Source organism: Xylocopa sonorina, chromosome 9, assembly GCF_050948175.1.
Source record: "Xylocopa sonorina isolate GNS202 chromosome 9, iyXylSono1_principal, whole genome shotgun sequence".
NCBI classification, from domain to species: domain Eukaryota; kingdom Metazoa; phylum Arthropoda; class Insecta; order Hymenoptera; family Apidae; genus Xylocopa; species Xylocopa sonorina.
In genome coordinates this window covers 7,489,467-7,503,215 of record NC_135201.1, presented here as the reverse complement: position 1 = coordinate 7,503,215, position 13,749 = coordinate 7,489,467, and the positions used below count along the sequence as shown (strand labels likewise).

General features: G+C 36.2%; 3 protein-coding genes across 3 annotated transcripts; 1 reads left to right on the top strand and 2 right to left on the bottom strand.

The window, feature by feature from the left end:
* Positions 1-103: 103 nt before the first annotated feature.
* LOC143427609 (bifunctional 3'-phosphoadenosine 5'-phosphosulfate synthase 2) lies at positions 104-2,927 on the bottom strand. The gene is made up of 9 exons (XM_076901866.1): positions 2,767-2,927; positions 2,142-2,667; positions 1,962-2,062; positions 1,640-1,827; positions 1,313-1,559; positions 1,013-1,219; positions 804-909; positions 435-611; positions 104-330 (listed from the first exon to the last, which is right to left on the bottom strand). Exons 1-9 carry the CDS (start codon positions 2,917-2,919, stop codon positions 227-229), a joined length of 1,809 nt encoding a protein of 602 aa, XP_076757981.1. The 5' UTR covers positions 2,920-2,927; the 3' UTR covers positions 104-226.
* A 2,224-nt stretch (positions 2,928-5,151) lies between these two features.
* On the top strand, positions 5,152-8,086 carry Eaf6 (chromatin modification-related protein EAF6/MEAF6). Its single transcript, XM_076901379.1, has 4 exons — positions 5,152-5,320; positions 5,735-5,938; positions 6,152-6,188; positions 7,635-8,086. Exons 1-4 carry the CDS (start codon positions 5,249-5,251, stop codon positions 7,967-7,969), a joined length of 648 nt encoding a protein of 215 aa, XP_076757494.1. The 5' UTR covers positions 5,152-5,248; the 3' UTR covers positions 7,970-8,086.
* Positions 8,087-8,633: 547 nt separating this feature from the next.
* Positions 8,634-10,139, bottom strand: LOC143426636 (uncharacterized). Its single transcript, XM_076900218.1, has 4 exons — positions 10,001-10,139; positions 9,668-9,720; positions 9,200-9,449; positions 8,634-8,977 (listed from the first exon to the last, which is right to left on the bottom strand). Exons 1-4 carry the CDS (start codon positions 10,049-10,051, stop codon positions 8,708-8,710), a joined length of 624 nt encoding a protein of 207 aa, XP_076756333.1. The 5' UTR covers positions 10,052-10,139; the 3' UTR covers positions 8,634-8,707.
* Positions 10,140-13,749: the final 3,610 nt, after the last annotated feature.

Genomic DNA, 13,749 nt, shown 5'->3' with positions numbered 1-13,749 from the left:
GAGGATCATTTTTAACGAGCAAAGTTACAAATAAATTACTTTTACGTGCATTCACTTGTACCCTACGTGATTATTGTTTTTTATAAAGGAAGGACAAGCCATCTTTTTCAATGCAGAATAGATACCTTTATTTATCATTTCAATTATATTAAATTAAATTTAGACAACAAATATTGTTGCATTCATGAAATTCATTCCTTTGTATGAAAATCGTTTGTTTGAATATTCAGACTCTATTGTTTAATTGCTTTTTATAATAATCTGCGACGATCTGCCAAGCTTTTGGTGCCATAAAACCTTCTGGTGGATTTTCGCCTGATTTGGCTAAATCTGAAATAATGAATTGATTTTTAAGCAATTATAAAGTATATTCTATTTTTAGTAAATATTAATTTACTTATGTTACTTGTGCTATTAATAAAAAATTAACTTACTTCGCATTTTAGTTCCTGATATAAAATCGAAGTCTTGCGATCGTTCTGGTTCGAAGAATGCCATTTTTCTCGCTCTATTATCGTACGCTGCCACTTTGAATGGAATTATTTCAAGATCGCAGAGACCTGGTGCTATAGACAGTATCCTCGAACCATGTGTAACATCGTATAAATTTCCTAATTTTAATTGAATCTTATTAATTATTTAATATCACATTTAATTTACTATGATTTTTTTATCCATTTTTTCAGCATATATGTGTACAAAGAAAAGGCGTAAAATAAGAGGAAATGGGAGAGCATATAATGTTAAGTTTCCCATTTTTAAGTTAACATTTAAGCTAATTGTTTATTGATAAAAAATATTACCATCTGGTGTTTTGGATTTATCAGGATGCGGTAAACCAGCAGGATCGCGACCAACGATATAAAAGTTCGCTCCGGCTATCATTCTTGCCTTCGCGTGCCACTGCACCTAAAATTAAGCGGAAAGACACCGTTATTTATATGATTTATTGTTGGTTAGTTAGAAATTTAGTTCAATCGTTCTGGTAATGGGGAGAGTACTTAATTAATACCTCTGTAGGTCCAGCATAAAGCATTGGGCTTGGGAAAATAGCGAGAATTGTGTCTTTATGTAACACACCCTCTTCAAGAACACTTTGGTGTTGATTTATCCTTACTGGTAACGGTACATCATCATCTTTCGTCCATCCTCCCAGAGGATGTAGTAGAAGAACAGGTTTCTTAAAACCACGCGTTTCTACAAGGTATCTTCTCGTATCCTATTATAATTTATAATATATAAGACTTTTACAATCAATCAATAAAATATACTAATGAATATTCAAATGTTTCGAATTAAAAATCGTAGAAACCTGCATTAGCAGTGCATGGCCATTGTGTATTGGATTTCTCAATTGAAAGGCAAAAACAGCATCTGCCCCCAATTCTTCACACTTCTTCCGAATTTCATTGGGAGTGAGTCTGTATTTATCGAGGCCATCGTTCCATCTGATCCTTTCCAAAACTTCTAATTCCCCTCCAATAAGCCAGTCACCCGATTCGTGGATCATTTTCACGTAAGGATGTCCGAGATCGTTCGTTCCAAATTCTCTGCAACATCTGTTACAATTTTTTTGTTTTTTTTTTTATTATTAATGCTGAGAATTTGAGAATAGATACTTAATTAATATTGTTCAAACCTTTCTTCTTTTCGATGAGTAAAAAATTCTGGTCTTCTCAAAATCGCAATAGCTCGACCTTTATGCTTCAAGGTCAACCCTAGTGCATTTATGTACCTCTCTCTTTGAGCCGTGCTAACCGGCAGTACAATTGGTATCGACTGATTAATAGTGTCTCCATTTTTTTCGATGGTTTTAAAATGCTGACACTAATGGAAACACCGTTCAACTTATTATTGTATGATAATCTTTATTTTACAATTATAATTTATAATATAATCGTTTGGGTGCAAATTTTCAGGTACATAATTATTGTGTAATGCACGAAGAAAATTATACTGACTTGTAAATATTGGTCTTCCCTCATAAAACCTCTGAGAGGAGTTGCCCAACCTTCAGCAAGCACTTGAATCCATTGTAAGTCGATGTCCGTAACTTCGATACCTGAAATAAATTCTAAATTAAGTCGCGCTTGGGATCAATTATAATCGCCATGAGATTAATAAGAAAAAAGGTAATATACTAGAAAGATTCTCCGCCTCTCTTCTCGCCTCATCGAGTCTTTCTGCCTCAACGAACAACTCGTCAACCCCCTTACGAATCTCTGGAAGAATACCCTCCTTCTTCAATAACTCAATCACCATTCTTGTCGACGTTTGCAAATTGTAAACCTCTGTATTCACCACGAGATCAGGGTTTGTGGGTTCTTCGTACTGCTGGCCAATACCTGTGAAACTCTTTATCATGCCCTTTCTTGCTTTTTCATAGAGACCTTTGACATCCCTGGCTTCACAGGTCTCCACGGAAGCCTTTACAAAGATCTCGAAGAACTTCAGGTTGAAATCGTCATGGATCTTCCTGGCTAGCCTTCTGTCAGCCTCGAATGGCGACACGAAGCTGCAGATAGTGATTATACCGCAGTCTGAGAACAGTTTCGCCACTTCAGCTGCTCTTCGCACGTTTTCCTCTCGATCTTCTTTGGAAAAACCCAGGTTACAGTTCAATCCTTGACGAACATTGTCTCCGTCGAGGCTGTAGGCTGGTATCCCCTACAAAAAGAAAATTCTTGTTCTAGGACGATTCAAAAGTAATCATCGATGTTGGGAAAATAATTGTTTCTCAAATTATTTGACAAAAACATTTAAAACCTGAGAAATGAAATAGTTTTCAAGCTGAAACGAAATAGAAGTCTTCCCAGCGCCTGAGAGTCCAGTTAGCCAAATGGTACATCCACGGAATCCTTTGAACTTCCCATAAGCCTCTCCTCGTCTCTCTCTCGACACATGATGTACCTGCTGCATCACATTCGTCGCGACACTCTGTAAGTACGTTAATACTAAACATGCAACCTTTACATTTATACGAACGTTAAATAGTTAATTGTTTCAGTTAAACAAGAATGTAGAACATTGTGTTGTGAAACTGAAAGAGAACGTATTTTTTACCTGACCAACTTTTCTTTGCGCGTTACGATCCTGCAACAAATCCTTCATGTACATCCCCATTATATACGATAATTATAATTAGATTTCTGTGATCTGTATACTTTGCCCCGCGATTTCTTTGACTCTTTAATTTGGACGAATTGTACGCGTAATTATTTAATTGATGAAACAGTTTATTTCTCACTCAGGTTGAATTTCATTAACGTTGACTACGATGCGGAAAATGTAGCCTGTATACACTTCAGACCTTTAATTTGATTGTTTAAGATGTACGTTGAGGGAGAAAGTGTACAGATGCGTAGCTTCGATGTGACTATCGAAGATTCAAGTTCTGTCAAACGAGAAAGCGAAAAAGAAAGTATCTTGATTCGCTGGTGGGATCGAAGAATTCCATGATACACTTTAAACACGGAAAATTAAGCAGCTCTAAACAGAAATAAGGAAGACTAAGTCATTTAACCACCACTTCTTTTCAGAAAAAAGTTCTGTTTATAAATGGACATCAATAAGCCAATAATTCGTTATTACGGAAGTGCTATAAAAATATAAGAACAATTTTAATGATAAAAATCTATAAAAGCAAGTATACATAAATGTATACATAGAGATCTCGTAAAAACAATGGCAATTTGACAAGGTAAGTTTCTTTCATTCCTTTGAAGAGAAAACGTCCAGTTTCTTATTGTATTACAAATGACATGCATAATGATAATGCAATACGTACATTTATCTTCATGGTTATTGATAAAAAGGAGAGACTGAGAGAGAGAGACTACGCAACCAACGATAATCTATGATCTAGTTTCATAACAGTGTAATTAACGATAGTTTCAGTGTTTCAAAAAACGAAACAGTGCAAGTTAGTTAATTTATTACAACATAAGTAAATACGTGTAAATTAAAAGGAATACTGTCCTTTGCGTAAGATTGATAATTTTTATTATAAACTATGATTTTATATCGAACAATTTTTCACATTCAGCTCAATAAGAATATATATTAATAACTTTACATCCAATTATTACTACGGTATAGCTTGATTAATAATCTTAACAGTGTAATTGCACAAATAATTCAGAGGAATTGTCAGAAAAGAAATAGAAACACATCGAATACTTATAGATCCGAAAAATTAAATAGATTATCGTCAAGTTTTCTTTTAATTAAATCGAACAATCTTACGTAGCTAATTTCTTCATTAATGCCTTCCGTTTCATTTTTAGGATCCATCCTCTTCTCTTTCAACCCTTCTTCTTGTGCACGTACTGCTCTGCGAATTCAACTCGACATTAAAATCAAGTCAGCCACCAAAATCCTTTAAGATAAATCCTTTTCACGGAGTTAAGAATAAACAATAGTGATTCGCATAGGTGGACTGAGTTCTTTCATATATTAACTGCAACTGTCAAGAAGGTATATTGTTGCTGTACCAGGAGGGGAGAAATTATATGCCTTCCCTCTCTCTCACTCTCTCTCTCTTTCTCTCTCTTTACTTCACACTTTAGTCGTCCATTTCTTGTTCTCTGCAAATACGACCCTGAATTATATAGCGAAAAACATACAATTATGTAAAAAAAAGTCGAGGACGGCAAAATTTCTGGTTTCGCGATTTAGTTCAAATCGTTTGCAACAGGTAGCCAGAGCGATTTTAATAGTTTTCTTAGAGCTACGTTGCAACTTCAACTTTTTTTCCGCCGCTGGCTACTGTGCAATATTAATATCCCACGACTTTTGTCGTAACGTGTATAATTTTTAGTTAATTCCTGTAATTGGAGATGTATTTCATTACTGTTCTAGGAATTGGGTCGTTGTGGTTGTTTCGAATGTCTATATTTCACGGTTGAAGTTACTGTACAGTACAGAAAGGAATGAATGGAAGAAATGGAGTAAATGGAAACACTTCTATCGCTTGATTTATTTGCCTCGATTCACTTGGTATCATTCCAATAATTACGATTACTCTTGTTTTATCATTATTAATCACTCGCCGCGTTCAACTCGAGGAAATGTTTCAAATATTACCGCTTTACGTCGACAATGTTTTGATTTAGACCTCAGACGGACGACTTCAGGAGGATCAGCAAAGTTCCCGTCGGACGAGTTATTTGTTGCTCGTAAAGAGAAACGTTCTCACGTAAAAAAGCTCGCTCTGTTGCTACTTTTATCGATACATTTTAAATACACGATGTCGACGAAATCCTCCGTCGATCTACGAGCAGATCTCGCTGAATTAGTGAAACGAAAGGCAGAAATAGCTGTGAGTATCGAAACAACTGCGTTTCTCTTTTCTACGCATTTACAATTTCCTGGCGAATCGTCTCCTTGATACAATTAAATTAATTATCTTCCTGTAGGTGTATAGTAATTACAGTTATATACGTTCTGATATATTAAGAATGTTGTAGTAAAGAATAACACGCAATTGTTGGTATTACGTTTCAGATGCGTTGAGGTTAGGATAACCTAACTTCTTGCCCTTTCCCTATTATGTTAATAACTTGACACCTTGGCTATTTTTCACTTTAATTTTCGAAATTTCCAACTACTATTAATTGTGAAATACTATTTATTTGACAAATTTTTAGCTCGTAGTATATTAAATTTGTCAAGTATCTCAAGTTACGTTATAATGTGTATAGTTCATTTTTCATAAGGTATTATAATTTTACAGGACACTCTTGCTAATTTAGAACGTCAAATCTATGCATTCGAGGGTAGCTATTTGGAAGACACACAATTATACGGTAACATAATTCGTGGGTGGGATAGATACTTGGCCAGCAATAAAAATACGAACAGCAAAGCAGACAAACGGAATAGGAAATTCAAAGAGGCTGAAAGGCTATTCTCAAAATCTTCGATCACCTCTATGGCTGTTAGTATGAACCAAAATATTTATACAAACCAACTTAACTTTTAGTTAATCTACTAATCCTTTCTTTTTGTCACTTTTAATGAGTGATTTATAAAATTCGAGAACATATCTTACATTATTTCAATATAAAGTCTTTCGCTGTACATTTTTTATGAATGATGGAGCAGAATAATGGTAGAATTTTAATAAATTGGAAGTATACATCTTTTGCAGGCTGTTAGTGGACTTGTCGAGAACACCCAGGAAAAAAGTAAGGACCTCAATGGATATTCCTGAGATAGTTAATTCTTTAAGCGGAAAAAGAAAGAGTATAATTTATTTCTCATCCTATCCTCCGTTCCGACTTCTCTTTTTGTCCTTTCCTTGGTAATAATTCTATTTTAGTTCTTAAGTTATCCTTAATTGTATTTCTTTTTCTTGTCATTGTATCGATCTGACTGTCTTCCAATAGAAAGAACAAAACATAATAAATGTGGATTATTATGAAGTACAGTTGATTGAATTAATGAAGTAACAAAAAAAAGAAATTTGAAGGATACTTAATAATCAGTTTGAATTTTTGCGAAATAAATTTGAGTTTTTTCTTCTGTATTTAATTTATAAATAAATTTTAATTTATTTTCTTTCACAGTCTATTTCAATGATGATTCATTTCAAACTTTTTCGTTTGTATTTTATATTGTTGATATTTTCTCTTTATTTTTATCTACATTCATATCTTTTCTGCATCTACTTATAATAAATATCTATTTCTTTTTCCTGTTTTGTAGTTTTATAAGACGTTGTTCTCGATTTAACAGTTCCTGGACAGCATAAAAATGCCTTGCGAATATTCTAACAGTTTCCAACATATAAAACAGTAAAGTATTTTATAAACGTCTTATGTTGCAAAACAGGCTACCTCAAAGACGTCTTCCGGGCGGCATACAAATTTTATGAACGTTTTTAAAACGTTCTATGCAATCTGGATTTTGTCTGTTACATTTGCTATGTTCTACGTGTACATTCGTAGTGTATTAGTAATTTGCTTTACTTGTATGTATCGAAATCGTAGAAAACAGTTAGCTCTCGCATCATTATTGTATTGTTCATCTTTCCTCTGTGTCTAAGTTGTAGAGAAATCTGTAATGGTAGAAAGCTATGAAATTAAGTAGAAAACATAGATTTTGGTCGGTCAAACGATTAAAAATTTCTCCGCATCTTTTAACATAAACGTGTCGTTCGCGTACAACACGTTAGACGATCCTTGTTGGATTAGATCTTTACGCGTACTCAATTTTGTTTACGCCATAAATAATCTCTTCAATTACGGGATAGTGATAACTCGACAGTGACACCTGTGTGATGGCACACCGTGAAAATGAAAATGAGAAATTGTGAACCATTCAAGTTCCACCAAAATTATGTAGTAGTGCACCCTACAGTACATGCGATGTTGGTAGTGAAGCTCTTAACTCTTTGAGCACGAGGGAATAATCTGTGAAAGTGGCACCATCGGTTTTCTGCAATAAAATTCATTCATTTGCATGTGATGATAATGATAATGATTATAATAATGTAATAGGGAAACCATCGTAATGGCAGATGCCAGGGTGAGGCCTCCAGGGAGGGTGCTCAAAGAGTTAATGTTGTTTTGGTCGATCGAGCCACGTGGCGATCAGGGATCGCGGATCTCCCATTCTAAACTTGATTCCAGTTGACCGGTACAGCGAATCGGAGTCGCAGATCGGCAACAGCGGCAGCGAAGACAATTGCAGCCTCGTCAATTCTCATGGGATGACCGCGAACAGCGGTAGCAGCAACGGTAACAAGGAATCGTCCGGGAAAAACCACTCAGTGACCAGCCAATACAGTCAGAACGGATCCGTCGCGTCCTCAGCCGAGATTTCTGGTCAATTCGCCAACGGGCACGCGAGCAACGGCAGCCTTGAGCACGTCTCCTTGAAAGAGAATACCGGGAAAGAGCCATCGAAGAATAAATCGGGAAATAGCGCGAAAAAGAATAGCAACAAAAGGTCCAGGAACAGGTAGAACAATCTGAAAGTGGTGTCCGCTCTGAAAAGGACCTAAGTTACTGGGGGCTGTCGATGGAACTGTATTTCTCTTTTTGTTCTCCGTTGGATTCTGTTTAACACGTATCAGATCTCACTTCATTCCCCGCGATAGCACCCGTGAAACATTGAGCATTACAACGGGCAAGTGAAACAAGTTACATAATAAGCTTGACATTAGCGATACCAGGTAACACGATTTTTCTATCAGGTATTACGACTGTAAGATAATTTCATTCACTTGATTTTATATTTATTGACTCGAAAACATTCTAGTTGTAACATTTTACCGCTTCTATAGAATATAATTGTGCATATTGTATGATAAATCTCCTAGACATTCGACGCGCTATTTTCCACGTTTCATTATATCTATACGAAGGTAATAAACTATTATTCTAATGTTAGAAGTCTCAACGTACATCGATGTCCATTTAATTTCGCATCCTCTTCGTTGCACGTTTGTATAACATTTTTTATAGACGTCTAGGATAAAAAGTATGTTGAACTTTCATTACATTTTGTAAATTGATACCCGACCTAATTTAAATAAATGGACATAAATAATTTCTATCGATAAAGTTAAACATATTCTCAATAAACTATCAATAGTTTACTATAAATTATTGTGCTAAAACTATCATTCTCGTTTGTAGCGTATAAAGTACGGAATCACATCGTTCACCACTCTGCTTGGAAAGAAGTATACGTTAAGGGGTTAATGAGGTTCAAGAACGATAGTTGCCGGTAGGAATGCCTTCAAGTTATCATCTTGCTTCACATTCTTCGGTGGCTCGTTCCTCGTAACAACGGCATTGAAGCCGTTATGATCGTCGGCCGTGTACGTGACCGTACGAATTGACCCGTCCGCCTCCACCACGGAGTACTCGCCCTTCACAGTATCGCCGTCCCTTTCTTCCCACGCTGACTTCGAGTCACCTGTATATCCGTCCAAGACACCATAGTTGAACGAGTATCTTGGATAGGCCTGATGGAAATACGTATTCTAATTTAGTCTAACGATCCTTTTCCATTTTACTTTGTTTTTATACATTTTGCCACGGACACTATTTTGTATCGTACTGTAATCTTCTTCATTTCTTTTCAGTTTCTATATTATAATTATAGCAATCGATATTTCAGATGGCCAAGCATAGCTTGCAAATTATACGCGTAGAATTTTACTAGGACCTGGTTTCTGTGAAGTTACCGTGTTTTCTGCTTCTTTTCCTCGTTTCGTCTCACTCGCAACGACAGCGGAGGCTGTTTTGATAATTGGCGGAGCAATGTACACCAGCGACGATGTCTTTGGCAGTGGCCTGTACGAAATCGGCGTAGAAACCTTCACGTAAGCCGGAGGTGCCGGTTCGACGTTGCTCCCGATCGATTTCAGGGCGCAAGCCACGGGCACTATCGCCCCGCTCGCGGAGGTAGCATCGACTGGCGTGCAAGGAAATCTTCTGTGAACGAAATATCCCGTAGATGAATCTCTTTTAATTAGGAAAACTGATCTCTTCCGATATCTTTCCAATTTGTATAATTTTTGCGAATACTGTTGTTATTTTTATTACCAATACATAAATCTCTGAACTCGTAGGAATTTACTTGTTAATATCATTTGTACAGTGATAAGAACGTCTAGTGGTTAACGAAAGTTTACGGAGTTGTGTAATCTTACTGTTGAAGAACGCCGGCGATGGTTAGTTTGAAAAAACAGCACAGAATCACAGCCTGCAAATAGATAAAATTAAATATTATAAATAACCTGTGAAATATAAATTGCAGGCGATTGTTGCAGTGGAGACTCGAAAGAACTGCAGGATCTATCGCGTATGCGTGGATCGAGTTCTGAATTGCACAACGCGTTTACTGCACTCCGGAGGAGTGCCGCTATGTAGACTCTGGAGCCAGTGGGTATATACAGTAATGTATAGACATGTGTATGCGTAGGTGCCCCATTCAACGGTTCTCGCGCATGATTGCCAGATAAAAAGTAACCTGAATCCCAAACCTTGGGCACGATTAACACGCTCTGCGTCTCGTAAATCGAAAAAAAGGACATGCACGTTTCTCATTCCGTGAGAAAGAGTCGAATGCATTGAAGGAACCGAGTGAACGCGGCAATCGATATTCATCCATCTTTCTTGCTCACTGCGAACCGTTCCTATTAGGCAACCGCACTTTCAATTGGCAAGCGCGAATAACGACAAGATGTAAAAAGTGATCGGTTGATTTAGAGGCTTATTAAATCTCAAGATCAACGTTTTTTAATACGGAGAGGTTTGTGTAACAATAGATATCGTTATAATTGTACAGTATTGTAATTATTGATCTTGCAGTTTAGCGTTTGGGCGAACAAGCAGGATTCCTTAATAGTACAACCCTAATAAGATTAAAATCTATATAAATGAAGCATTTTTAATTCTTTTTTTTTTCAAAGAATCTTACGGGTATAATTTAAAATATTGTCGTTTTAGAAGTAACAATTTCTATTCTACTCACCTTGTCGGTAATTCTTTTAGGAAACTGCGACCGCATATTTTGAGAGAACCGTGAAATTAGAATCGATCGAAACTGCAGCAAAAGCGCACCGTCTCAGAATGTTTCCTGGCTCACCATTGATCGAAGATTGTTACCAAATTGTCAACTAATCACATTTTCCTTTCTTGAACGAAAAATACGCTTTTCATAATTAATTATCCGTGCACGTTTGTGATGCTAGTTTTCATAAATATTTGAAGAGGATCTAAGGAAACTTTCACGGCGGTTCATCGAAGAATAGGACATCAGCCTCCGGCACATCTTTATATATGGCTTATATAGAGTGGTCTTACAGTATTGAGTACACGTTTTCGTAACGTTTAACGCATCGTTGGTGGTTTATATTTCCTGTATAGATGAAATGGAAATGTAAGGCGGTGTGTAAGTGGAGTAATTTCTTCCATAACATTTCATATTACACTTAAATCACGTGTAATACACTTAAATTGATTCAATCACCCGGTATACACATGCGAGGACGTTCACTTACATTTTTTTGGGTCTGCCTCGGTACAATGAGGGATGCGCAACTTGCAGTCGTGGGAACGTCATCACCTGTTGAAACTGAGGTACTTTAATTACCAATAATCATAGATGTAAAACGTTTGCAATTCCACTGTTAATTAGAATAGTTTAAAATATAAATATTCCGTAATTATTCTTAAAAATTGAATTAATATTCACTTGGTATCATTTCATATTAGTAAATTGTTAAAGTTACATAAACACCGCCATATATGTACATAGAATTATAATAATAGAAGCAAGAAATATTCTACTGCAAATGTACCACTAGGAAGTCAAATTCAATTATAATTTAGTTAGTATAATATTCTGTTAATTTGGTAACTTAAGAAGTATAATATGTCGTATTTATACATATACGTCGCATTGGCCAACAACAACTAAAATGTCTGTCAATACTCAATATGTTAAACATATGCTGAAATCTGACAGTTTTATAATTTCTTTTATATTTCCCGCTTTAGAGGTAAGAGAGAAAAAGATGCTATAAGAATGAGTGAGACAGATGACGTTGACCCTACTCTAGAACCCATGGCGTCATCTCTGTGAAAAGTGCTCAAATTGGTTGCTCAGCATTATCGACAGCGAAGTAAACTACTCAAAAACTACATGTTGGAGAAGCTCTAAAACTAGTTGGGCATTTGATTCACTACCTTCCGCAGAGATAGAAGAAAGAAGAGGAAGAAAGAAGAGGATAATCTATCACATTATTTATTCTTTGTCATTACATATTAACTTTAAAGCACAATATTATATTTGCTGGTATATTATGCCGCTGTAAGAATGTTCTACCTGTAAATTTATAGAAGAATTCAATAAATCTTTAATCATTACTAATTAATTGTTTAATTAATTAACAACCTATCCAGCAATCCTAGAAACACCAATCCCAATCCTTAAACGAGATAGAACTCGTAAAAAATAGTCCTGTACAGAATTAAACCAGTTATCAGGAGAACATGAAGTCATAGGAGGTATCGGAAATTCCAGGAATTCTTAATGACGTCATTTCCAAGAAATGGCACGTTAGGATACCTCCTGTGATGTCATGTTCTCCTGATACAAACTCGGATTTCGAGGTTTTCCATCGAAAAATCGGCAATGTATCAGGAGAACATGACGTCACAGGAGGTATCGGAAATTCCAGGAATTCTTGATGACGTCATTTCCAAGAAGTGGCACGTTCGGATACCTCCTCACATGTTATGTTCTCCTGATACAAACTCGATTTTTCGAGGTTTCGATCGAAAAATTGCGAAAGTATCAGGAGAACATGACGTCACAGGAGGTATGCTGGCCACTTCTAGGAAAATGACGTCACTTCTAAGAATCGCCGAAATTCCAGGAATTCTCGATGACGTCAGTTCCAAGAAGTGGCACTATTCAGATACCTCCTATGACGTCATGTTCTCCTGATACAAAGTCAGATTTTCAAGATTTTGATCGAAAAATCGGCAATGTATCAGGAGAACATGACGTCATAGGAGGTATCCGAATAGTGCCACTTCTTGGAAATGACGTCATCGAGAATTCTTGGAATTTCAGTGATTCTTGGAAGTGACGTCATTTTCCTGGAAGTGGCAAGCATACCTCCTATGACGTCATGTTCTCCTGATACATTGCCGATTTTTCGACCAAAATCCTGAAAATTCGACTTTGTATCAGGAGAATATAAGTGGTGAGGAGGTATGCGTGCCACTTCTAGGAAAATGACGTCACTTCCCGGAATCGCCAGAATTCCTGGAATTCTCGATGACGTCATTTCCAAGAAGTGGCTCTATTCGGATACCTCCTATGACGTCATGTTCTCCTGATACAAAATCGAATTTTCAAGATTTTGGTCGAAAAATCGACTTTGTATCAGGAGAACATAACATGTGAGGAGGTATCCGAAAGTGCCACTTCTTGGAAATGACGTCATCAAGAATTCCTGGAATTGCCGATACCTCCTGTGACGTCATGTTCTCCTGATACTTTCGCAATTTTTCGATCGAAACCTCGAAAATCGACTTTGTATCAGGAGAACATGACATCGCAGGAGGTATCTTAGCGTGCCATTTCTTGGAAATGACGTCATTAAGAATTCCTGGAATTTCCGATACCTCCTATGACTTCATGTTCTCCTGATAACTGGTTTAATTCTGTACAGGACTATTTTTTACGAGTTCTATCTCGTTTAAGGATTGGGATTGGTGTTTCTAGGATTGCTGGATAGGTTGTTAATTAATTAAACAATTAATTAGTAATGATTAAAGATTTATTGAATTCTTCTATAAATTTACAGGTAGAACATTCTTACAGCGGCATAATATACCAGCAAATATAATATTATGCTTTAAAGTTTATATATAATGACAAAGAATAAATATAGATTAGATATAGATAGATTATCCTCTTCTTTCTTCTATGGAAACCTTTCAGCTCCTCGTAGTCCACTTTTCCTTATAATTTTGGAAGTATACTATTGGACAATTAGTGATTAATTAAGGATATTCATCTGAATACACTTAATCTTCAAAGCACCAGCATCCATTGCCTTCCTGACTTCGTTTCCCCTTCTCTTTGCTTCTCTCTCTCATTTTAATTACAGAATTTTAGAGTACTGTCGACTATTTAAAGAAATACCTTAATTTTCATTAAATAGAACGAGGAAGATAAATTGTACTTCCCGCTTTAGAGGTAAGAGAGAGAATG